We start from the raw sequence: 22,609 nt of genomic DNA, 5'->3' as shown, positions 1-22,609 counted from the left end.
TGGCCATCTCTCCGCCTGCGCCTCCCGTTGGCAAGTGGGGAGACTGAGGCTGGGGAGGAGCCACCCGAGCCACCCACAGAGGTTCCCTGCCCCCTGCTGGCCTCTGCTGGCCTCCATGGGAAGCGGCAGCCTCACCCCACCAGGCATCAAACTGCCTCTGCGGAAATCACTCCGTTCCAAATTCCGTGTGTGGAGGCCTGGCTCGCTCTGCTCTCCCAAACAGAGCCCCTTACAGTGGGGGCAGCCTCCGTCTCCTCAAGCACCCTGCCCGCCCCAACTGCCGGGAGCCAGAGAGCTGCAGCACCACACCCCCGGCCCAGCCAGGCCCATCCTGACACTTGGTCAGCAAGTGGCTCCTTCACAAGGGACCAAGGGACGAAGTTCTTCCAGCGGTGGGACAGCGCACCTGCAGCGCTTCTCACAAGAGCCGCCCCCCCCCTCCCCCCGCCTTAAGAGGCGCGGGTCGGGAAGCACCTGGTGGGGCCCAGAACGTTGCTTCTGGACGACCTGAAGGCAGACGTTGCCCGCCCTGCACAGGTGGGATCTCCAGCCAGTGCTAAGCTTTCCCCTCCCCACGTGCGGGTGGCCACACCCTTCCAGCCTGGCAGTGACCCTGGGGACCGAGACCTGGCTCTGACATCCAGGTGAAATCCCTGCCTGCAGCACTTGAACGCGGGCGGGTGGAGGTGGTGACACGGTGGGAGCCGAGCTTCCCCTAGCATCCCTTCAGGGCGCCCTGGGGGCCAGTGACCGCCTTGGGGCGCCTCTGCGGGAGCGCGAAGATCCCAACGGGGGCTGCTGTGCGCGGGCCCGATGCCCCCGGGAGAAAAGCGCCCCGGAGGAGCGGGATGAGTCGGTTTAGACGGCGGCTCTGGGGCACGTCACTTCAACGCCTGGCGAGATGGGGGCGACCAAGGAGGCCGCCCGCGGCGGGGCAGAGCTCCAGGAACCCGCGCGGATCGCGGCGGCGGGCGCAGCGCAGCGCGGCGCCTTTAAGCGGGGGCGGTGCGGGCGGGGGGCGGAGCCAGCGCGGAGCCGGTCCCGGACGCCCGAGGCCCCGCCCCGCGCGGGCGATGCCGAGCGGCGCGGCGGGCGGCGGGGCCGGCGGGGCGCGCAGAGGAGCGGGCCGCGGCGCGAAGGCGGCCGGAGCGCGGCCCCGCCATGGGCTTCCTGCACCAGCTGCAGCTGCTGCTCTGGAAGAACGTGACGCTGAAGCGCCGGAGCCCGGTGAGCGACCCCGCGCGCCTCCCGGCCTGCCCCGAGCGAGAGGGCGCGCGCACCGGGGCCGGCGGCGCGCTTGCCGCGCGCACGTGCGGCCGGGCGCGCGCAGACCCCGGGCGGGCTCTGGGGGCGGCGGGCCCGAGACCCCTTCTCGCCGGACCCCGCCCGCCCTGGCCGGCTCCGGCCTCCGGCCTCCGGCCTCTGGGGAGGGGGCTCGGCCGTGCCCAGCCCGCGGCCCGCGCCCGCTGACATTCGCGGTGCTCGGCTGAGTCACGGGATGGGCGCCCTGCGCGGCGCGCTCTTGGGGTCTAGCTGCGCGAGTAGGGGGGCGAGCGGTCCCAGGACCCTGGGGTCGCGGGAGGCCCTGGTTCCCGGGACAGAGGACAGGCATGGGGGGACTCTGTGCAGCCCAGAGGCTCCTTGGCCTCTGGGCCCAGCCCCCCTGGAGTCCCTGCAGGGACCCTGCCCCTTCCCTCCCTGCACCACCCCTCTGCCCTTGGGCAGACACCTCTCTTCCTCCCCCTCCTCCTCCCTTTCACCCTCCTCCTCCTCCTCCTCCTCCTCCTCTTCCTCCTCCTCTTTTTCACCCTTCCCGAAAGTCCCTTAGCCTGTGCTCCTGCCTTCTCACCAATGGGAATGTCCTTGCTGTGGCAGCATCGGCCAGCCTGCAGCCCTGCACCCTTTTGTCCTTTGGGGCAGTCCTCCCTGAGGCCGATCCGCCTTCTGGTCTCCCCAGCCCCAGCTTCCTTTGGGAGCCGGATCCTGCTATTTGGAGATGTGACCTCCAAGCACCCCAGCTGTCCGCCCGTGCCTGGGGCGGCCAGGGGCCTGAGGGTACAGGACACAGCAGCTGTCAGGGGCAGAGGCCCTGGTGAGGAGCCAGCCTGGGGCAGAATGGGTACCATCACGCCCGCCCTCACCGCTCTTGCCCCGGGAAGGGCAGGGCCATCTCCTGTTGTCCTGCCCAGCCGACAGCAGCACATGCACCAGAGAGGCCTGGGCAGCTCCGGTTTCTGAATGGGCCCTGGGGATTTTCCACAGTGAGGCCCAGAGCAGGCTGGGGTCCAGAGTGGGGCCCCGAGGAGGAGGCATCATCCCCTTGCCCACCTGGGGCCCAAGAGGCTCCTCTCCCACCTGACTCTGAGCCCAGTGGGGCTGATGAGCCTCTGCATGGGTGCCTCCTTGAGAAGGGCTCTGGAGTGCATAATCAGAAGCCCAGGGCTGCAGGCAGGGCGGGGTGGCCATCATCACCATGGCTGGCAGGAGTGCCCTGGGCACCTGAGCCTGGCAGGGAGCCGGGGTTGAGTACACTCCCTGCCCACGTGCCTGGGGCTGGCTGGCACCGGGTCCCATGGGTCGGGCCTGCAGCCTCTGGTGCACCTTCCCCTGCTTCCGATTTGGGGTTACTGGGGGCACCAGGGCAGGGCTCAGGGGAGGAAGGGAGACTGGGATGTGGGCATTAGCATTATCCCCAGGGTTCTCAGCAGGAAGGGCCCCCAGGGGCTGGGAACAGAGCCTAGAATGATGGTCCCTGCATCCACTGGAGACCTCAAGGCTCAGGGAAGGGAGCAGCGGCTTGTGGGGCACCTGGCAAGCAGGTGGGAGGTGCCTTCTGCCAGATACCCGGGAGTGGCCCCCATCTGCTAGGTTGGGCTTCCCTAGAGTCTTCCTGTACCCTGCCCAGCTGCACCACCAGGGACTGGTTGGGCCACATGGAGGTCCTCGGCCTGGGGCCACAGCAAATCAGAAATTCCTCCTCCAGGGCGGCTAAGGCCTTGCTGGGCTCGCACCGCGGGGCCGGGGCAGGGTCTGGCCAAGTGCCTGGCCCACTCCCCCTGGCCCCCCACTTTCCTGGGGAGGTCTTGGGCTTTGGAGTTGGACCTGCGGGCTTGGCCAGCAGAGGTTCTGCTCTGCGTTCTATGCGCTTCTCTGGGGGAGGGCTTGGTTCGGAGGGAAGGGACGAAGGCCCTCTGTGCCCTGCTCTTTCACTCTTCACATCTCTGTGCCTTGGTTTCTCCATCTGAGTGTCGCCTATCCCCTCCTAGCTGGGACGGGTCTGCCCTGCTGTAGGGACGGCTGTGGCCTCACCCCTGGGGTCAGGGTCAGGCCGCTCCGTTCAGGTCTCCTCTGTTCTCCCCTTGACACAGCAGGAGGTGGCTCAGGCCCAGAGTGGGCACCCAGGCCCCGGCAACACCATGGGGGCACTGGGCTAGTCTCAAGGGACTGGGGTTTAACCACCTTGCCGGCCGCGGGTGGGGTGCCCAGGTGGGGCTCCCAGGTGGGGCCTAACCTGCACTGCCTGCCTGTAACCAGATGCCCCTCTGGCCGCCCGCCCGCCCGCCCGCCCGCCAAGCAGGCCTCCCTCCTCCCAGCAGCTCCTGCGCGGCTGTTGCTATAGCAATGAGGAGGTAGCCGCGGCCTGTTGCTGCAGTTACGTGGTGGAGGTGCCCGGTGGCAGGGCGGGTGTGGGTGGGGCTGGCACCGCGGCCGCGACCCCGCGCGCCTGCGTCGCCGCTCGCATGCAGCCACCCTCACTCTGTGCCCGTCCCCAGCCCCGTGGCTGCCCGTGGTGCCTCTCCAGCTAGCCCTGGGAGGGGGTGGAGGCTGGCACGGGCTGGGGCGAGTGTGGGGTGCGGACACACAGTGGGGTGTTCCAGGCCACAGAGCACGATTGTCAGAGTGCGGTAAACAGGAGCAGCTGGTCCACCCCAGGGGACCGGGAGCCCGGGCCCTGGGCCAGGCGGAACGCCACCGGGGTGGGGGGCGAGGAGGAAGGAAACCTGCAGCCTCTGAGAAGAGCGAGTGGGGTGGAGGTCGGGGTGTGTCTTTGGGCTGAGCAGGGGGCTGCCCCTCAGGGCAGCTGGCCTGAGGTCCCGTCTCTCCACCTTCCCTCCCTGAGCCGGGAGAGGTGGGGGTGGTCACGGGAGGCCTGGGTCCCTGGGGCTGCTGGCATTTGTCTCCCACACAGAGCAGTTACATCAGGGCTCACCTTGGCGCCCAGGCGGGGGTGGCCGGGGCAGTCCCAGGAATACTGAACAGGGGTGCTGGGGAGGGCAGGCAGGGCTGCTGAGCGCCCCCCACTGCCGTGAACCACGTTGGGGGGGGGGAGGGGAAGGGGCCAGGGCGGAAGAAGGTACCTGTGCCTCAGGGACTCAGGGCTGTCAGACCTCTGACCAGGTTTCTCTGGAGGCTCAGGACCCGGGGCTAGAACCATGCCTCCTCCTGTCCAGGCTTTGGGGTGTGATGACGGCTGTCACAGCCAGGAGGACTCACCCTGGGGGACTGTGGGAGCTGAGATGGGGCCCACGACCACCTCCAAGATCCTAGCCTGGGGAAGGGGAAGCTGAGCTGGGCAGATGCACGGGTCAGAGTAGACCACGAGCTGGCTGTTTTGTCTCTCCTGGCAAGTCAGTGTGGCAAACAGGACCCGGGCCAGGGGGCGGGAGACCTGGTTGGCTTGGGCCAGACACCACTCACAGTTGCGCCCTTCGAGAAGGCCCTTGAAGGAAGGGGGCGGGGCTGCAGACTATGTTGGCCCCCACGGGCCTGTGTTGACCTTTTGTGGCCTCTGTGGGAAAATGTGGGGCCCAGGCTGGCTCTGCCTACCCGGAAGACATCTGTCTGGGGAGCGGGGGGGGGGGGGGGGGGGGGGGCTCAGGCCTGTCCCGTCCAGCCCCCGGCAGGTGGCGTGGGAGGCCAGGCTGCCGGACAGGTACCTAACTCAACCCGCCCTTTCCAGTGGGTCTTGGCCTTTGAGATCTTCATCCCTCTGGTTCTCTTTTTCATCCTGCTGGGGCTTCGGCAGAAGAAACCGACCATCTCCGTGAAGGAAGGTGAGTGTCCTTGCGGGGGGGTGCCCAGGGCACAGCTGGGGGGTCAGGGTGGGGCAGGCGGTCCTCACCGCATTACACATGCCTGTCCTGTGTGCACGCGGCCACATACGTGTCCCAGCTGCCACGCTCCCCCGCGCGGTCCCTGGCCGTGCCTCCTGGCTGGGCTAGGGGCCCGGGCCGGCCGCGGCGGCCATCCCTCACGGTTCTCCTCTGTTCTGTTTTACCCGTCCCCCGCATGGTCTCTTGTCCTCCTCCTGGGCCTGCATGCAGTCTGTAAGTGAGGCCTTCCTGGTGCAGCCTAAGCGTGCCCCGACCCCGCTTGCATTAACAGCCTTTCCAGGCCTGGCTGCGTCCTGCAAAAACCCCTCTCCGCTGTCAGGGACAGCTGGAGCACTGGGGGACGGTGGGCGGTGGGTGCTGAGTGTGCCTGGGCCACGGTGGCTCCCTTCTGGGGGTTTCCATCTCTCTGTGGGGTCGCCCAGGCCTGGGGCCAGGTCACCTGGCTGCTCCCCCAGCAGACCCCTGTGGGTTCCTGCGTTCTCTCTGCTAACCAGCTGGCCAGAGAGGTCAGAGGTCACTTCCCGGTGGGGGGGCCCCCACGTGCTCCCCTGGGCTGTGGCACCCGTGCCACACCTGAATTCTTGGGGAAGGCGTCAGGGCATTTTGGCCTTGGCTGGCTAAGGGAAGAAGGACACCCTGGGAGTTGGGGGCAGGGATGGCGAGATACCCTTTGACCTCTGACCTGCTGGGGTCCTTTGCACCAGAGCTCTTGGCCCTCTGCCCCCTGTCTGCTGCCTGAAGCTGCGTTTCCTCCCTGACTTTCTCTAAACTTCTTTATTCGGCTTCATCTCCCTTCCCTTTCTTGACTCCGTCCCCGTCTCCTGTCCCTCTGTCTCCACCCCTCGGGTCCTCTCACCTGCCCTGACCGCCAACCCCCCCCAGCTTTCTACACGGCAGCGCCGCTCACCTCTGCGGGCATCCTGCCCGTCATGCAGTCCCTGTGCCCGGATGGCCAGCGGGACGAGTTTGGCTTCCTGCAGTATGCCAACTCCACGTGAGTGCCCCCCACCCCGCCGTCCGGGAGCCCACCCCCCTGCGGAGGCCAGTGGGTGACCTCGGATGGTGGTGCAGGGTCACTCAGCTTCTGGAGCGCCTCAACCGCGTGGTGGAGGAGGGCAACCTGTTCGACCCGGCGCGGCCCAGCCTGGGCTCGGAGCTCGAGGCCCTGCGCCAGCACCTGGAGACCCTCCGCTCGGGCCCGGACGCCTGGGAGAGCCTCCCGGACAGACCCGCAGGTGCGCACCGGGCCCTGGGCGGGCTGGGCCGTGCCTGTGCGGCGGGGCGGGGGTGGAGGCTGTTGAGACCTGAGCTCTGGTGTCAGCTGGGTTCAAACCCCGGCTCGGTCACTTCTGACCGTGGGCTCGCGGCTGGGCCTCCGTCTGAACCGTCACTCCGAGTTCCCGGGGCAGACGTGCTCGGGTGGTCCCGGCCGAGCTGACCGCCACAGTGGCCGAGCCTGGTGCGGGGAGCTTGGCGCTGAACCTGTTCTGGGTGCCTAGACCCTGGGCCCAGCTGACCCTCAGCGCCATCCTTCTGCCTGTCCAGTGCCCTCCTTCTCTCTGGGCTCGGTGGCCAGGGACCCACGGGAGCTCTGGCGTTTCCTGATGCAGAATCTGTCGCTGCCTAACAGCACGGCCCAGGCCCTCCTGGCTGCCCGGGTGGACCTGCCTGAGGTGAGGTGGGGCAGGCGGCCTCTGTGAGCGCGTGTCTACTCCTGGGCAGCTGCCAGCCCTGGGCACTGCGTTCCACCCTCCTCCCCTGCTTGTAGGAATGGAGGGCACGCGGGGGGGGGGGGGGATGCAGGGCTCTGAGGCAGCCCCGGGGCCAGGCTCTGGCACCTCCTGGCCTGAGCCATGCCCCCTTTACACCCCAGGTCTATCACCTGCTGTTTGGCCCTTCGCCTGCCCTAGATGTGGGGTCAGGACTCCCCAGGGGTCAGGAGCCCTGGAACAACCCCCTATTCCGGATGGAGGTGAGAGGGCCTCTTAGTGGGATGGGGGTGTGCTGCCTGCTTCTGCCAGAGCGGGTGAAAAAATGGGCCCCCTTGATAATTCCGAGCTTCTCCTGGGAAGTGAGGGAGGTCTCTGGGAGTCTGGCTGGCATGGAGAGGGGGAAGGCGGGACAGTGATGTGTGTCCATCCCTCCTACCCCCCCCCCCCCCCACCCCGTCACAGAACCTGGGCTGTCTCAGACTTGACACAGTGGGTGGCGCAGGGGGCGACCCGAGGCCTTCTTGGCTTAGGGCCTTGGTTTCCTCTGGGCTGAGGCTCCCGCCCAGCGGTTCCCCTGTGCCTCGCCCCCAGGAGATGCTGCTGACGCCTGCCCTCCTGGAGGAACTCACGTGTACTCGGGGATCCGGGGAGCTGGGCCGGATCCTCACCGTGTCCCAGGGTCAGCAGAGGGCGCTGCAGGGCTACCGGGATGCCGTCTGCAATGGGCAGGCTGCAGCCCGCGCCCAGCGCTTTTCTGGGCTGGCTGCTGAGCTCCATAACCAGCTGGATGTGGCCAGGATCGCACAGCAGGTGAGTCCTGCCTGCCAGCTGCCCCACAGGTCCACCGTGCTGGGGCTTCTCGGTGTCCTAGGGACTCCCGGGCCCAAGGCTGTCAGTGGGGCGTGCCCACGGGTGGGTGTCCCGCGCTCCCCCAGTGACAGCCATGCCTCGTGTCCCCTGCCTCACCCCGTGGCCTCACCCCAGTGTGCTTCCTAGCCCCTTGCCAATGCTCACCTTCTCTCGGGATGCCGACCCTCCCGCATCCTCTCATCCCAGCCTGTGCCCTCCCTGACCCACCTCCAGATCGGCCCCCAGCCCCTGCTCCTCCTAGGCCTGCATTTCCCCACATTCTCATTTCTCCTCAGCTGGGCCTGGACACCCCCAACAACGGCTCGGCTCCCCAGCAGCAGCCACCACCCCCACAGCGGCTGCAGGCGCTGCTGGAGGACCTGCTGGACGCCCAGAAAGTTCTGCAGGATGTGGACGTCCTCTCAGCTCTGGCCCTGCTGCTGCCCCAGGGTGCCTGCGCCCGTCGCGCTCCGGGGTCCCCAGCCAGCGGCCCCGGCAGGATGGCCAACGGCACGGGGCCGGCGGCGGTGGGCACAGGCTCCAACTCCACAGCGGAGGAGGGAGCTCCGTCCGCTGCGGCTCCTGCCTCCTCCGACGCGCTGCAGGGCCAGTGCTCTGCCTTCGTGCAGCTCTGGGCCGGCCTGCAGCCCATCCTGTGCGGCAACAACCGGTAGGTGGGCGGCAGGGAGACAGGGGTGGGGGTCTGATCCCAGGCCTGGCTCTGACCCCCGCCCATCTTGACACCGGGGCACCCGGCTCTGTATCCCGGCCCCCATGCCCCACCCCTTCCGATGCACCGCTTCCACGCTGAGGTCCCGCCCCGTTAGTTCTTGAGGCCCCACCTCCACCCACCCACCCCCCATCCAGACCCCCGGGCTCCGCCCCTCACGCCCCACCCCCACCCTAGCACCATCGAGCCCGAGGCACTGCGGCGGGGCAACATGAGCTCCCTGGGCTTCACCAGCAAGGAGCAGCGGAACTTGGGCCTCCTCGTGCACCTTATGACCAGCAATCCCAAGATCTTGTACGCGCCAGCGGGCTCCGAGGCCGACCGCGTCATTCTCAAGGTTGGCAAGTCTGGCGCGCCGTGTGCTTGAGCTGCACGTGTCCCTGGGGCAGGAGCTGAAGGAGCTGCGCACCGGGTTCTGCAGGCCGGGGGACCCTGTGCCGAGTGGGGTTGCTAGAATCGGCATGGGAGGGGCGCAGCTGGCACTTGAGCACGGGCTCGGCTCTGCGGGGGGAGGGCGAGAGCCCACAGGGGGCGTTTAGGGTGCAGAGGCCCTTGGGGGCCAGGCATGGCCAGGGCCCGCAGTGCTGGTTTGGACAGGGGAGAGGCTGCATGTGAGGGTCTCTGCAGCGTCCAGTGGGTGACGATTGGGTGGGGTAGCTAGGCGGTATGGGACCAGCTGAGGGCAAGGTGTCGGTGGCCAATCCGGGGGGGAGTCCTGTCTGGGAGAAGTAGAAGCTAGGGCTGGAAATGGCCCCGGAAAGGGGGGAGCCTCTGGAGGGGTCTTTAGGGTGACCGGGGGCAGGGAGGCAAGGGCCAGGTGTCAGGACCCTGGAAGGGACATGTGGAGAAGGGCCCGACAGAGGAGGCAGGAAGGCACGGCTGGCGACGTAGGGGAACCCCGAAGCCATGTTGCCCCAGGAGCCAGAGCAGAGCCTGTTTTGTGGGGTCACTGCGGAAAGGTTGGGGAGGGGAGGGTTTCGAGCTTCTAGGTGGCAGTCTGGCCAGAGCATCACTGGTTTTGGGGAGGACTGGCCTAGGGGGAGACGAAGGAGTGGGGTCCCCCCTTGCTGGCTGGGGTCCGCCCTGAGCCCCATGACCCGTGCCCTCACCCTCTGCAGGCCAACGAGACCTTTGCCCTTGTAGGCAACGTGACTCACTACGCCCAAGTGTGGCTCAACATCTCTGCCGAGATCCGCAGCTTCCTGGAGGAGGGCAGGCTGCAGCAACACCTCCACTGGCTGCAGCAGGTGCAGGGGTGCTGGGCGGGGGTGGGCTGCAGAAGGTGGGGTGGGGTGGGCGGAGCCCCCTGTGTCAGCCCCGCCCCCCTGAGCCAGGCTTCCACCCCCAGTATGTGGCGGACTTGCGGCTGCACCCCGAGGCATTGAACCTGTCGCTGGAGGAGCTCCCGCCTGCCCTGCGCCAGGACAATTTTTCGCTGCCCAACGGCTCCGCGCTCCTGCAGCAGCTGGACACCATTGACAACGCGGCCTGCGGCTGGATCCAGTTCATGTCCAAGGTGGGGTGCGTGGCCCCTCGGGCTCCGCGGGGGCCGGGGGCCGGCTCCAACAATGCCCCTCCCCTCAGGTGAGTGTGGACATCTTCAAGGGTTTTCCCGACGAGGAGAGCATCGTCAACTATACTCTCAACCAGGCCTACCAGGACAATGTCACCGTGTTCGCCAGTGAGCTGGTCCCCCTTGGGCGGGTCCCTAACTCCTGTTCTTCTGCCTCCCCCCCGCCTCCAGCCCTAGCCTCGCGTCTCTCCATCACAGCCCTCCTGTCCGCTTTACCTGCCCCTGTGCCCCTTTTCCTTCTTCGGCCTTGCCCCACCTTGGTCCCCCTCCTCCCTAGCCCTGCCCTACGACTCCCCTATCTTTTCCCAGCCCCGCCCCTCACCCCCTAGCACTGCCCCAGACCCTGTACCCTGCTTCGCGCCCCGCCCCCATCCCAGCCCTGCCCCTGCAACAGGTACCTTCCCGGCTCCCCGGCCCCGCCTTTTCCCTGGACCTGCCCCCCTCATGCCCCAGTGGTGCTCTGGCTAGACAGTCCCCTTCGTGTCCCCGCCCCTTCCTCCCTTCACACCTTCACCCTGCAGCCAGCCTGGGCTCTGCCCCTCCACCTGCCCCTCGTCCTGTCTCCAGGCGTGATCTTCCAGACCCGCAAGGACGGCTCCCTGCCACCCCACGTGCACTACAAGATCCGCCAAAACTCCAGCTTCACTGAGAAAACCAACGAGATCCGCCGGGCCTACTGGCGGCCGGGGCCCAACACAGGCGGCCGCTTCTACTTTCTGTACGGCTTCGTCTGGATCCAGGGTGAGGGCCGCTCCTGGGGCAGCCGGGGTAGGGCCCGGCCACCCCCCCCTGCCGTGGCTGACCTCTCCCACCTGCAGACATGATGGAGCGTGCCATCATCAACACCTTCGTGGGGCACGACGTGGTGGAGCCTGGCAACTATGTGCAGATGTTCCCCTACCCCTGCTACACGCGAGACGAGTGAGTGTGTGTTGGGGGGGCCGGGGCCTGGGGCTCAGGCTGAGCCCCTCCCCTCACGCCCCGGCCCCGACCCCCCCCCCCCCCCAGCTTCCTGTTTGTCATCGAGCACATGATGCCGCTCTGCATGGTGATCTCCTGGGTCTACTCAGTGGCCATGACCATCCAGCACATCGTAGCAGAGAAGGAGCACCGGCTGAAGGAGGTGGGGGGTGGGGGGGATGGAAGGGGGAGGGGGGGGTGGGAGGGGGGGAGGGGGGAGGGGGCAAGGATAGAGGCAGGGGGACCAGTGAAGGTGGAGGGGAGACTGTGGGCACCTCTCCTTCCCTGGGCCTGGCTGGTAGGGGCAGAGACCCGTCATTCCTTCGTGGCCCCCCATCCCAAGGCCTCCTGCCTGCATCCCCCCCCCCCCCCCCCCCCGGCCACCTGCCCACAGGTGATGAAGACAATGGGCCTGAACAACGCCGTGCACTGGGTGGCCTGGTTCATCACGGGCTTTGTGCAGCTCTCCATCTCTGTGACGGCCCTCACGGCCATCCTCAAGTACGGCCAGGTTCTCATGCACAGTCACGTGCTTATCATCTGGCTCTTCCTGGCGGTCTACGCTGTGGCCACCATCATGTTTTGGTGAGCACCGTGGGGCTGGCAGGGGGCTGGCAGGGAGCCTTGCTGGGCCCTGGCAGAGTGCCTCTTGCATTCACCCAGAAAACGCAGAAACAGCCCTTCTGGAGCTCCTCTGTACCCCGGGAGGTGGCGCCAGGAGGGCTTTGGGCTGTGCCCTAAGGGTCGGGTGTGGCTGATGGCCGTGGCCCCACCCACCCTAGCTTCCTGGTGTCTGTGCTGTACTCCAAGGCCAAGCTGGCCTCGGCCTGCGGTGGCATCATCTACTTCCTGAGCTATGTGCCCTACATGTACGTGGCGATCCGCGAGGAGGTGGCCCACGATAAGATTACCGCCTTTGAGAAGTGCATCGCGGTGAGGATCGGGGATGGTTGGGGGTGGGGCGGGGTCCGTCCTCCCTCCCCCGCTGACACCACTGTGCCCTCAGTCCCTGATGTCCACAACAGCCTTCGGCCTGGGCTCCAAGTACTTTGCCCTGTACGAGGTGGCAGGTGTGGGCATCCAGTGGCACACGTTCAGTCAGTCGCCTGTGGAAGGTGATGACTTCAACCTGCTCCTGGCCGTCACCATGTTGATGGTGGACGCGGCCGTCTACGGGGTGCTCACGTGGTACATCGAGGCGGTGCACCCAGGTACCAGCTGACCCTTTGCAGGGGGAAAGGAGAGGGTGTGTGGCTCCCTAGGGGGTGCACATGGCCTGGGGTGGACCTGACACCAGGCCCTGGGTCAGCCTGCCTTCTGCACCACCCCCCCCCCCCCAACCCCTAGGCATGTACGGGCTACCCCGGCCCTGGTACTTCCCACTGCAGAAGTCCTACTGGCTCGGCAGCGGGCGCACAGAGGCGTGGGAGTGGAGCTGGCCATGGGCTCGCGCCCCCCGGCTCAGCGTCATGGAGGAGGACCAGGCCTGTGCCATGGAGAGCCGGCGCTTGGGTGAGGCGGGCACCCAGGGGGCGGCTGGGGCAGTCACTGGGGTTGGGGGACCCCGGGGCGTCCTCAGCTGACCCGCGGCCCTCGTGCAGAGGAGACGCGGGGCATGGAGGAGGAGCCCACCCACCTGCCGCTGGTGGTCTGTGTGGACAAGCTCACCAAGGTCTACAAGAACGATAAGAAGCTGGCCTTAAACAGGTTGAGCCTGAACCTCTACGAGAACCAGGTGGTGTCCTTCCTGGGACACAACGGGGCTGGCAAGACAACGACCATGTGAGTGTCAGTGCAGGGGGTGGGTCCTCACCAGGTGGGCAGCAGGGTGGGGCTCCCGGCAGGAGGTGGGGGTCGTGACCCTGCCCACCCGCCCAGGTCCATCCTCACGGGCTTGTTCCCGCCGACCTCGGGTTCGGCCACCATCTACGGGCACGACATCCGCACGGAGATGGACGAGATCCGCAAGAACCTGGGCATGTGTCCGCAGCACAACGTGCTCTTTGACCGGCTCACGGTGGAGGAGCATCTCTGGTTCTACTCGAGGCTCAAGAGCAGGGCCCAGGAGGAGATCCGCAAGGAGATGGACAAGTGGGTGGGGTGGGGGCGGGGCTCCGGGGCGGCCCCGGCGCGGTGGCGGGAGCCCGCGTGCGCCCCTACATGCGCGTGCGCCCCTACATGCGCCGCCCTGCCCGCAGGATGATCGAAGACCTGGAGCTGTCCAACAAGCGGCACTCGCTGGTGCAGACGCTGTCGGGCGGCATGAAGCGCAAGCTCTCCGTGGCCATCGCCTTCGTGGGCGGCTCCCGCGCCATCATCCTGGACGAGCCCACCGCCGGCGTGGACCCCTACGCGCGCCGAGCCATCTGGGACCTCATCCTGAAGTACAAGCCGGGTGAGCCGAGCGTGGGGTGGGTACAGGCGGCCCCGGCCGGCCCCACCCAGCCCAGCGCCCTGAGCCTGGTCCCTCACCCCCCTCCAGGCCGCACCATCCTGCTCTCCACCCACCACATGGACGAGGCCGACCTGCTGGGGGACCGCATAGCCATCATCTCCCATGGGAAACTCAAGTGCTGCGGCTCCCCGCTCTTCCTCAAGGGCGCCTATGGGGACGGTTACCGCCTTACTCTGGTCAAGCGGCCTGCTGAGCCTGGGGACCCCCAAGGTCTGTGCTGAGACTGCCTGAGCCGGCCTGGGGTCCCCCTCTCCCAGGACCCCCTTTCCAAGACCAGTGAGCTCGAGGGGCGGGCCCTCAAGGCTTACCTTAGTGAGCCTGGGGTGCCCGGTCCCTCTCCTGGGTCCTCCTCTTGACCTGGCTGGGCTCCCCCGTAGAGGATCCCCCTCCCCCAGCCCCCCACCCCCCTGGTGAAGCTCTTCTCCATTCCCCACCCCTCCTAGAGCCAGGGCTGACGTCCAGCCCCCCAGGCCGCACCCAGCTGAGCAGCTGCTCAGAGCCCCAGGTCTCCCAGTTCATCCGCAAGCACGTGGCCTCCTGCCTGCTAGTCTCCGACACGAGCACCGAGCTCTCCTACATCCTGCCTAGCGAGGCCGCCAAGAAGGGGGCTTTTGAGCGCCTCTTCCAGGTATGGGGTGGAGTGAGTTCCAGGGCGGGGCGCGGAGGGGGCGGGGTCGTGGTGGTGGTGGTGGAGTGGGCTCCAGGGCGGGGCGCGGAAGGGGCGGTCCCTGCCGCATCGCATCGGGTCACGCTGGGCCCTTTCCCAGCATCTGGAGCGCAGTCTGGACACTCTGCACTTGAGTAGCTTCGGGCTGATGGACACGACGCTGGAGGAGGTGTTCCTCAAGGTGTCAGAGGAGGACCAGTCTCTGGAGAACAGTGAGGCAGGTGGGAGCCCCACGCCACCCCACCTGGCCTTGGACCCGCAGCTGTCTGCCCACTCTAGCCTGGTCTCTGGGGACCGAGGATTCTGGGTGGGAATAAGGTGCCAGGGCTCCCTGCCAGGCTGGCTCTGGGGCTGAGGAGCCTGGGTAGGTGGGTGGCCATGGGAATTGGGGCGCCCCAGGGTGAGGTGGGGTGAGGGTCTTGGTGGGTGAGCATGGGGACTGGGGGTGGCACGCTGGTCTGAGTCCCCCTTGTCCCCTCCCTGGCCCCTGTGCTGTGGCAGATGTGAAGGAGTCCAGGAAGGATGTGCTCCCAGTGGCGGAGGGCCCGTCGGGGGAGGTGCACGTCGGCGATCTGGCCCGGAGCACAGAGCTGGCCCAGTCACAGGTGTCACTGCAGTCCGTGTCCTCGGTAGGCTCTACCCGTGGAGACGAGGGGGCCACCTACGCAGACGTCTATGGCGACTACCGACCCCTCTTCGACAACGCGCAGGACCCCGACAACGTCAGCCTGCAAGGTGGGGGGTGCGGCTGGCTGGGGCCGGCAGGGTCCCTGGGGGGTGGTGTCGGGCCGCCTGCTCAGCCCCCCTCCCTGTGCAGAAGCTGAGGCGGAGGCCCTCTCGAGGGTCGGCCAGGGCAGCCGCAAGCTGGAGGGCTGGTGGCTGAAGGTGCGCCAGTTCCACGGACTCTTGGTGAAGCGTTTCCACTGTGCTCGCCGCAACTCCAAGGCCCTGTCTTCCCAGATCCTGCTCCCCGCCTTCTTCGTCTGCGTGGCCATGACTGTGGCCCTCTCCGTCCCTGAGATTGGTATGGCCGTTGGGTCAGGCAGCGTGCTGGGGGGACCAGAGCCCCACTGCAGTGGGGCTGTGGCTCTTCCCCCCTCCTGGACTGCCCGCTCTGGGCCTGGCGGGCACACTTGCGGGCTTTTTGGGGACTGGGGCCTCCTCAGGGCCAGGCCCCCAAGCTCCAGCCCTGTGGGTATTGGGAAGAGGGGACTGAGGCCCGGGGGCCGCCAGCAGGCAGTCAGAACCTGCTCAGGTTTCCTCGTGCATCCTGCCAGGTGACCTGCCCCCTCTGGTCCTGTCACCCTCCCAGTACCACAACTACACCCAGCCCCGTGGCAACTTCATCCCCTATGCCAACGAGGAGCGCCAGGAGGACCGGTGAGGCCATCTGCTGGGCAGCTGTGGTGGCCAGGGCCCGGGTGAGGGAGGGGAAGGTGGGCGGGCACTCATCCCCCTCCCCCCCTGCCCAGGCTAGGCTCACACCGCGGTTCCCACAGATTGCGACTGTCGCCGGATGCCAGCCCCCAGCAGCTTGTGAGCACGTTCCGGCTGCCGTCGGGCGTGGGCGCCACCTGTGTGCTGAAGTCTCCGGCCAATGGCTCGCTGGGGCCCACGCTGAATCTGACCAGTGGCGAGTCACGGCTGCTGGCCGCCAGGTTCTTCGACAGCATGTGCCTGGAGTCCTTCACGCAGGGGCTGCCGCTGTCCAACTTTGTGCCGCCCCCACCCTCACCTGCTCCGTCCGACTCCCCTGTGTCCCCAGAGGAGGATCCCCTGCAGGCCTGGAACGCTTCCCTGCCACCCACCTCTGGGCCAGGTATGGGCCCGCCAGGCTGCCGGGGGGCGTGGGACGGCACGGACCTAAGCTGACTGCCGGCTGTACCCGCAGACAACTGGACGTCAGCACCCTCCCTACCGCGCCTGGTGCGGGAGCCTATCCGCTGTACCTGCTCTGCGCAGGGCACCGGCTTCTCCTGCCCGGGGGGTGTGGGTGGGCGCCCGCCCCAGATGCGGGTGGTCACAGGAGACATCCTGACCGACATCACTGGCCACAACGTCTCCGAGTACCTGCTCTTCACCTCTGACCGCTTCCGGCTGCACCGGTGAGTCAGGTGGGGGTTCGTGCCAACTGTGGGCGAGGGGGCAGACCACCCACTGCACGCCTGGCCTCACGCCGCTCGACCTGCCCGCCCAGGTATGGGGCCATCACCTTTGGCAACGTCCAGAAGTCCATCCCAGCCTCGTTTGGTGCCCGGGCCCCAGTCATGGTGCGGAAGATTGCGGTGCGCAGGGCAGCCCAGGTGAGCGGCACAGCCCCGGGCCCTGCAGCGTCCAGCTGTGGCCGGCATGCTGCAGGGACCCACGGTGCTCTAAGGGTGTTTCTGCGTCCCTCCCAGGTTTTCTACAACAACAAGGGTTATCACAGCATGCCCACCTACCTCAACAGCCTCAATAACGCTATTCTGCGTGCCAACCTGCCCAGGAGCAAGGGCAACCCGGCAGCCTATGGTGAGCCTGGGTGGGCTGGGCTGGGCTGGGGGCCGGGCAGGGTGGGCATGGAGCAGGTCCCTGAGGCTGCCCTCCCCTGTCTGCAGGCATCACCGTCACCAACCACCCCATGAACAAGACAAGTGCCAGCCTCTCCCTGGATTACCTGTATGTATGCAGGCGGGTGGGGGGGGACGAGGTGCGGGTGCTGGGCAGGGCTGATGGCTGCCTTGCCCCCAGGCTGCAGGGCACAGATGTGGTCATCGCCATCTTCATCATCGTGGCCATGTCCTTCGTGCCAGCGAGCTTCGTGGTCTTCCTGGTGGCTGAGAAGTCTACCAAAGCCAAGCACCTACAGTTTGTCAGTGGCTGCAACCCCGTCATCTACTGGCTGGCCAACTACGTGTGGGACATGGTGTGCTCCTCCTGCATGGCTGAGGGGGGGTTCCCTCTACCCCTAGACCCCTGCCGTCCCCTCCCCCTGTCTCCTGCCAGGCCCACTGGTTCTGGCCCCAGCACCCCCCCAGCCCCACTCCTGGACCCCTCACCCCTGCTCCTGGGCCCTCACCTGCCACTCTTGCTCTGGTAGCTTAACTACCTGGTCCCAGCCACCTGCTGCGTCATCATCCTGTTCGTGTTCGACTTACCGGCCTACACGTCACCCACCAACTTCCCCGCCGTGCTCTCTCTCTTCCTGCTCTATGGGTAAGGGGGAGTGGGCCGGGAGGAGGGCCTGGGGTGGGGGCGGGCTCCCCGTGACCGCCTCCTGCCCGCCTGCCCGCAGGTGGTCTATCACCCCCATCATGTACCCGGCCTCCTTCTGGTTCGAGGTGCCCAGCTCCGCCTACGTGTTTCTCATCGTCATCAACCTCTTCATTGGCATCACGGCCACCGTGGCTACTTTCCTGCTGCAGCTCTTTGAGCATGACAAGGTGGGGCAGCGGGGTGGCCGGGCGTGGTGGGCAGCGGGGCCGAGGCTGTGCCCGTGACCCCCCGTCACCCTCCAGGACTTGAAGGTTGTCAACAGTTACCTGAAAAGCTGCTTTCTCATCTTCCCCAACTACAACCTGGGCCACGGGCTCATGGAAATGGCGTATAACGAATACATCAACGAGTACTACGCCAAGATCGGTGAGCGGGGTGGGTGGGCGTGCGGAGGGGGGTCCGGCCTGGCCCAGAGATTGAGGGTTCAGGCGTGAAGGACACGGCTGCCGGGGGCGCAGGCACGGGCCCTGAGCCGGCTGCCCCACAGGCCAGTTTGACAAGATGAAGTCTCCGTTCGAGTGGGACATCGTCACCAGGGGGCTGGTGGCCATGACGGTCGAAGGCTTCGTGGGCTTCTTCCTCACCATCATGTGCCAGTACAACTTCCTGCGGCAGCCACAGTGAGTGGGGGAGTGCAGGGAGATGTGGGGGCCAGTGGCCGGCCGGGCACTGCCCGTCTCCCTGCCGTGGCCACAGAAAGTTGGGGAGCACTGGGTGATGACTCCGCCACCCTGTCCCCACAGGCGAATGCCAGTGTCTACCAAACCTGTGGAGGATGATGTGGACGTGGCCAGCGAGCGGCAGCGAGTGCTGCGGGGGGACGCTGACAATGACATGGTCAAGATTGAGAACCTGACCAAGGTGGGCCCTGGGCTTGTGAGATAGAGGCCAGGTTGGGCGGGGCCCAGGTGGGAGGCGGGGCCCAGGTGGGAGGCGGGGCCCAGGTGGGGTGTGTTTCCGAGCAGGGGCGGGGCCGGGGGGGGGGGGGGGGCGTCGCGGAGGGTGTACCAGGGCCCAGGTGGAGCCTGTTTCCAGACAGGGGCGGGGCCCAGGTGTTCGGGCGGGGCCAGGTAGGGGCTTGTTTCCAGGCAGGGCGGAGCTCAGTGAGGGTGTGTGTTTCCAGACAGGGGTGGGGCCCAGGTGGGTCGTATTTGCAGGCAGGGGCGGGGCCCAGACAGGGGGCGGAGCCCATGTGGGGGCCATGTTTCCAGACAGGGGCAGGGCCCTGGTGGGGCATGTTTGCAGGCAGGGCGGGGCCCAGGCGTGTAGGCGGGCCCAGGCAGGGGGCGGGGCCCAGGTGGGGGGCGTGTTTACAGGCAGGGGCGGGCCCAGGCAGAGGGCGGGGCCCAGGTGGGGGGGGCGTGTTTGCAGACAGGGGCGGAGCCCAGGGGGAGGTGTGGTTCAGGGGCCGGCCCGCCCGACTGGCAGCCCCGATGGGTGGGCTGACCCTTCCCTTCTTCCCTTCCACCAGGTGTACAAGTCCCGGAAGATAGGCCGCATCCTGGCTGTGGATCGCCTGTGCCTCGGCGTGCGTCCTGGCGAGTGCTTTGGCCTCCTGGGCGTGAACGGCGCGGGCAAGACCAGCACCTTCAAGATGCTGACGGGTGACGAGAGCACGACAGGGGGCGAGGCCTTTGTCAACGGGCACAGGTGCGGGCGGGCGGGCGCCTGGGCGGGTGGGGTGACTGCGGCCGCCGGTGCTGATGGCACTGTGTCCCCAGTGTGCTCAAGGAGCTGCTCCAGGTACAGCAGAGTCTGGGGTACTGCCCGCAATTCGACGCCCTGTTCGACGAGCTCACAGCCCGGGAGCACCTGCAGCTGTACACGCGGCTCCGTGGCATTCCCTGGAAGGACGAGGCCCGGGTGAGGGTCGCCCAAGGGGGGCGGGGCGTGGCGGGCAAGAGGGGCAGGCCCTGACGCCAGTCCTCGCCCCCAGGTGGTGAAGTGGGCCCTGGAGAAGCTGGAGCTGAGCAAGTACGCCGACAAGCCGGCCGGCACCTACAGCGGGGGCAACAAACGCAAGCTGTCCACGGCCATTGCGCTCATCGGGTACCCGGCCTTCATCTTCCTGGTGAGCCGGGGCGGGAGGCGGCCGGCGGGGCCAGGCGGGGTGGACGGGCCGCAGCCGCTGAGCCTGGCGCCGCCCGCCCCCAGGATGAGCCCACCACCGGCATGGACCCGAAGGCCCGGCGCTTCCTCTGGAACCTCATCCTCGACCTCATCAAGACGGGGCGCTCGGTGGTGCTGACGTCGCACAGGTGCGCCCCCACCCCGGCGCGCGCGCCCCGCCCCCGCCCCGCGCGCCCCGCCCCAGCCCCGCGCGCCCCGCCCCAGCCCCTGCGTCTTCGCCCCGCAGCATGGAGGAGTGCGAAGCGCTGTGCACGCGGCTCGCCATCATGGTGAACGGGCGCCTGCGCTGTCTGGGCAGCATCCAGCACCTGAAGAACCGGTGAGCGGAGCCGAGGGTGCCGGCGGCAGGGGGGGGGGGGCGGGGGGGGGGACGGGGGGCTCGGGGCTCGGGGCCACAGGCCTGTCCCGCAGGTTCGGAGACGGATACATGATCACCGTGAGGACGAAGAGCAGCCAGAACGTGAAGGACGTGGTGCGGTTCTTCAACCGCAACTTCCCCGAGGCAGTGCTCAAGGTGGGGCGGGGCCCCAGGGGGGTGGGGCGGGGCCCCAGGGGGTGGGGCGGGGCCCCAGGGGGTGGGGCGGGGCCCCAGGGGGTGGGGCGGGGCCCCAGGGGGTGGGGCGGGGCCCCAGGGGGTGGGGCGGGGCCCCAGGGGGTGGGGCCGGGCGGTGAGCCCAGCCGCCTCTGACCTCCCTGCGTCCCCAGGAGCGTCACCACACGAAGGTGCAGTACCAGTTGCAGTCGGAGCACATCTCCCTGGCTCAGGTGTTCAGCAAGATGGAGCAGGTGGCGGGCGTGCTGGGCATCGAGGACTACTCGGTCAGCCAGACCACCCTGGACAACGTGAGTGCCCCAGCTCGGCGCATCGGGCCAGCCTGGGCTGCACCCCGCTCACCCACCCACGCACCCCGCCCGCCAGGTATTTGTGAACTTCGCCAAGAAGCAGAGCGACAACCTGGAGCAGCAGGAGACAGAGCCCCCCTCGGCTCTGCGGTCTCCCCTGGGCCGCCTGCTCAGCCTGTTCCGGGCCCGGCCCGCCCCCACCGAGCTGCGGGCACTCGTGGCTGACGAGCCCGAGGACCTGGACACAGAGGACGAGGGCCTCATCAGCTTCGAGGAGGAGCGGGTGAGCCCGGCCTGTAGGGTCAGGGCAGCCAGGCTGGCCAGAGGGCTCAGGCTCTGCATAAGGAGAGGGCTTGGAGAGGAGTGGCCCCGGGGACTCCTGCCGCCCTGAGGGATCCGTCGGATGCTCAGGACTAGGGTGGACACAGGAGGCTCCGGGCACAGGTGGAAACGGACTGGTTGTAGACCCCGAGACACGTTGGAAACCTTGAGGGGTTCCAGACACGGGCAGAGCAGACGTGGGGTAGGGGGGAGCAGAGCCTGGGGACACAGGAGCCACCAGACTCGGCCACTGAGGGAGAACTCACGGGAGACAGAGGTGGGGGATCCATTCCCAGGCCCGCGGGTGCGTGGGGTAGCGGACGCCTCCCCCAGCGCGGCTCACCTGCCGTCTACCTACCAGGCCCAGCTGTCCTTCAACACGGACACACTCTGCTGACCGTCAGGCGCTGGCTCAAGGACACGCAGTGGGAACAGAAGTCAGGCGGTGGCCGAGGCCCCACCCTGTGCCCCCCAGTGCCCGCCACGAGGCCCTGGAGTGGGGGCCCCCTCCAGCCCCTCACCTGTCCTCAGCACTGCCTGAGGCCACTGCGCTGCCCTCCCCTGATTGTGCCAAAGGTTGGCCTGGCCCTGGGCCGCACACACCCTCACCCTGCTCTGCCTTAAAGCCTTGGGGTCTGGCCGGCCCCTAGCCTCTGCCCCCGTCCAGCTCTGCCCACCACCCCCCAGGGCCACCAGGTGCCACCAGACCCTGTTGGCCGGGCCTGGCTCCTGAACGGGCCAGGGACACCCGAGACTGATGGGCCGGCCTGGGGCTGAGGATGGGGACTAGGTGAGGTCCCGCCCCCGGCCCTTATTTATTTTGCTGTAGGAAGAGGCCCCCTCATCCTGCTCTCATTTGGGGAGGCCCCCACCCGAGGGAAGCCATGGGCACGGGCCAGGGAGGGGCTGCCTCAAGGGGGTGGGCCGGGCAGCAGGAACGGAGAAGCTGCCCCGCTGGCCAGACGAGCAGCCGGATCCCCTCCCCACCCCTGCCCCCTGCCATTGCTCTCTCCCGCCCAGCTTGGCCCCCTGCACACCCACCTGCCCGGGAGCCAGACCTGTACATAGCGCACAGATGTTTGTTTTAAATAAATGAACAAAAAACCAGCGCCAGCCTGCGTGTGTGGAGTGGGGCGTTGGGGTGAAGATGGGCCCGGTTGATGCTGGTATGGCCCCTGCCCCACAGGTGCATCTGCAGCGTCCCGGAGCGGTGGGCCCAGCGTGAGGGGAAGGTGGCTGGGTTAGCCTGGGGGTGGGGGTGGGGGTGGGGGTGGAGGGCCCTCATCCCTGTAAATAGCTGTTGCTACAGATGGGGAGACTGAGGCGGGGGCTGTCCATCACCCCCCTCCCCTGCCCCGTCTACATAGCCCAGACTGCCTGCCGGGAGGCAGGTCCTGAATGGGCTGCTCTGAGCCACGGTTGCCCGCCCTTCGGGCCTGTGCTCCCTGAGGCCTAGACCCTGGGCCCCGTGCCCACTCAGGGCCCATGGGCAGTGTGCGCTGGGCTGTGTCCCTCTCACCCAGGATGTGGGAGGGCTCTCAGGAGGAGGTGGTCTCTGGGCTGAGACCGGCGTCCCGGTGGAGCGTGTGCAAAGGTTGGGGGCAGTGTGGCACTCCCAGGGACTGCAGGGCTCGGTGGCAGTGGAGCCTGGAGACAGTGGGGCCACAAGGAAGGATCCCAGAGCCCGCACCGCTCAAGCTTGGCCGTGGGCAGTCTCCCATCGGAGACCCCTTCTAGGGGGCTGGAAGGGACACAGAAGCTTCCGCGGGAGGACGGAGGGCCATGGGAACAGCTTGTCTCCCAAAACTTTTTACCCCAGGGGGTGGCTGCAAAATGTCAGGTTTCTAACGAGTTCATCTTTTCTGCATTTATTAGCTGGCATTTTGCTTAAAGATTTCCACTTTTAGAAACATATCACTGTGGATTCACGGCTTTTTTAAAAATCACCATGTTACCGTCATTGCTATCCTCTAAATTTTTTCGAGTTCACTTATTTTGAA

The 22,609-nt window shown here is 67.5% G+C and overlaps 1 protein-coding gene across 5 annotated transcripts; it reads left to right on the top strand.

Annotated features, from left to right (window-relative positions):
• Positions 1-1,076: 1,076 nt before the first annotated feature.
• ABCA2 (ATP binding cassette subfamily A member 2) lies at positions 1,077-21,716 on the top strand. 5 transcript variants are annotated; one of them, XM_047830747.1, is made up of 49 exons: positions 1,077-1,227; positions 4,961-5,054; positions 5,325-5,327; positions 5,997-6,108; positions 6,186-6,349; positions 6,660-6,787; positions 6,988-7,086; positions 7,418-7,636; positions 7,972-8,345; positions 8,583-8,742; positions 9,524-9,652; positions 9,754-9,921; positions 9,990-10,086; positions 10,546-10,719; positions 10,797-10,899; positions 10,987-11,101; positions 11,333-11,523; positions 11,721-11,871; positions 11,945-12,149; positions 12,286-12,450; positions 12,540-12,720; positions 12,817-13,029; positions 13,137-13,333; positions 13,421-13,603; positions 13,837-14,021; positions 14,161-14,281; positions 14,562-14,795; positions 14,878-15,084; positions 15,338-15,440; positions 15,560-15,879; positions 15,952-16,165; positions 16,258-16,363; positions 16,460-16,571; positions 16,658-16,718; positions 16,791-16,965; positions 17,140-17,255; positions 17,335-17,482; positions 17,558-17,681; positions 17,803-17,935; positions 18,059-18,176; positions 18,787-18,965; positions 19,037-19,178; positions 19,252-19,386; positions 19,470-19,573; positions 19,672-19,764; positions 19,857-19,959; positions 20,151-20,288; positions 20,365-20,571; positions 20,971-21,716. In XM_047830747.1, the coding sequence occupies exons 1-49, from the start codon at positions 1,162-1,164 to the stop codon at positions 21,004-21,006; spliced, it is 7,305 nt and encodes a 2,434-aa protein (XP_047686703.1). In that variant the 5' UTR covers positions 1,077-1,161; the 3' UTR covers positions 21,007-21,716. The 5 variants fall into 5 exon arrangements, with proteins under 5 accessions (XP_047686703.1, XP_047686701.1, XP_047686704.1 ...); XM_047830745.1 differs by having other exon boundaries at positions 15,533-15,879; XM_047830748.1 differs by lacking the exon at positions 5,325-5,327.
• Positions 21,717-22,609: the final 893 nt, after the last annotated feature.

The sequence above is a fragment of the Prionailurus viverrinus genome, chromosome D4 (assembly GCF_022837055.1).
Source record: "Prionailurus viverrinus isolate Anna chromosome D4, UM_Priviv_1.0, whole genome shotgun sequence".
Lineage (NCBI taxonomy): Eukaryota > Metazoa > Chordata > Mammalia > Carnivora > Felidae > Prionailurus > Prionailurus viverrinus.
The sequence above is the reverse complement of the archived record's forward strand: the minus strand, read 5'-3'. Positions and strand labels throughout refer to the sequence as shown.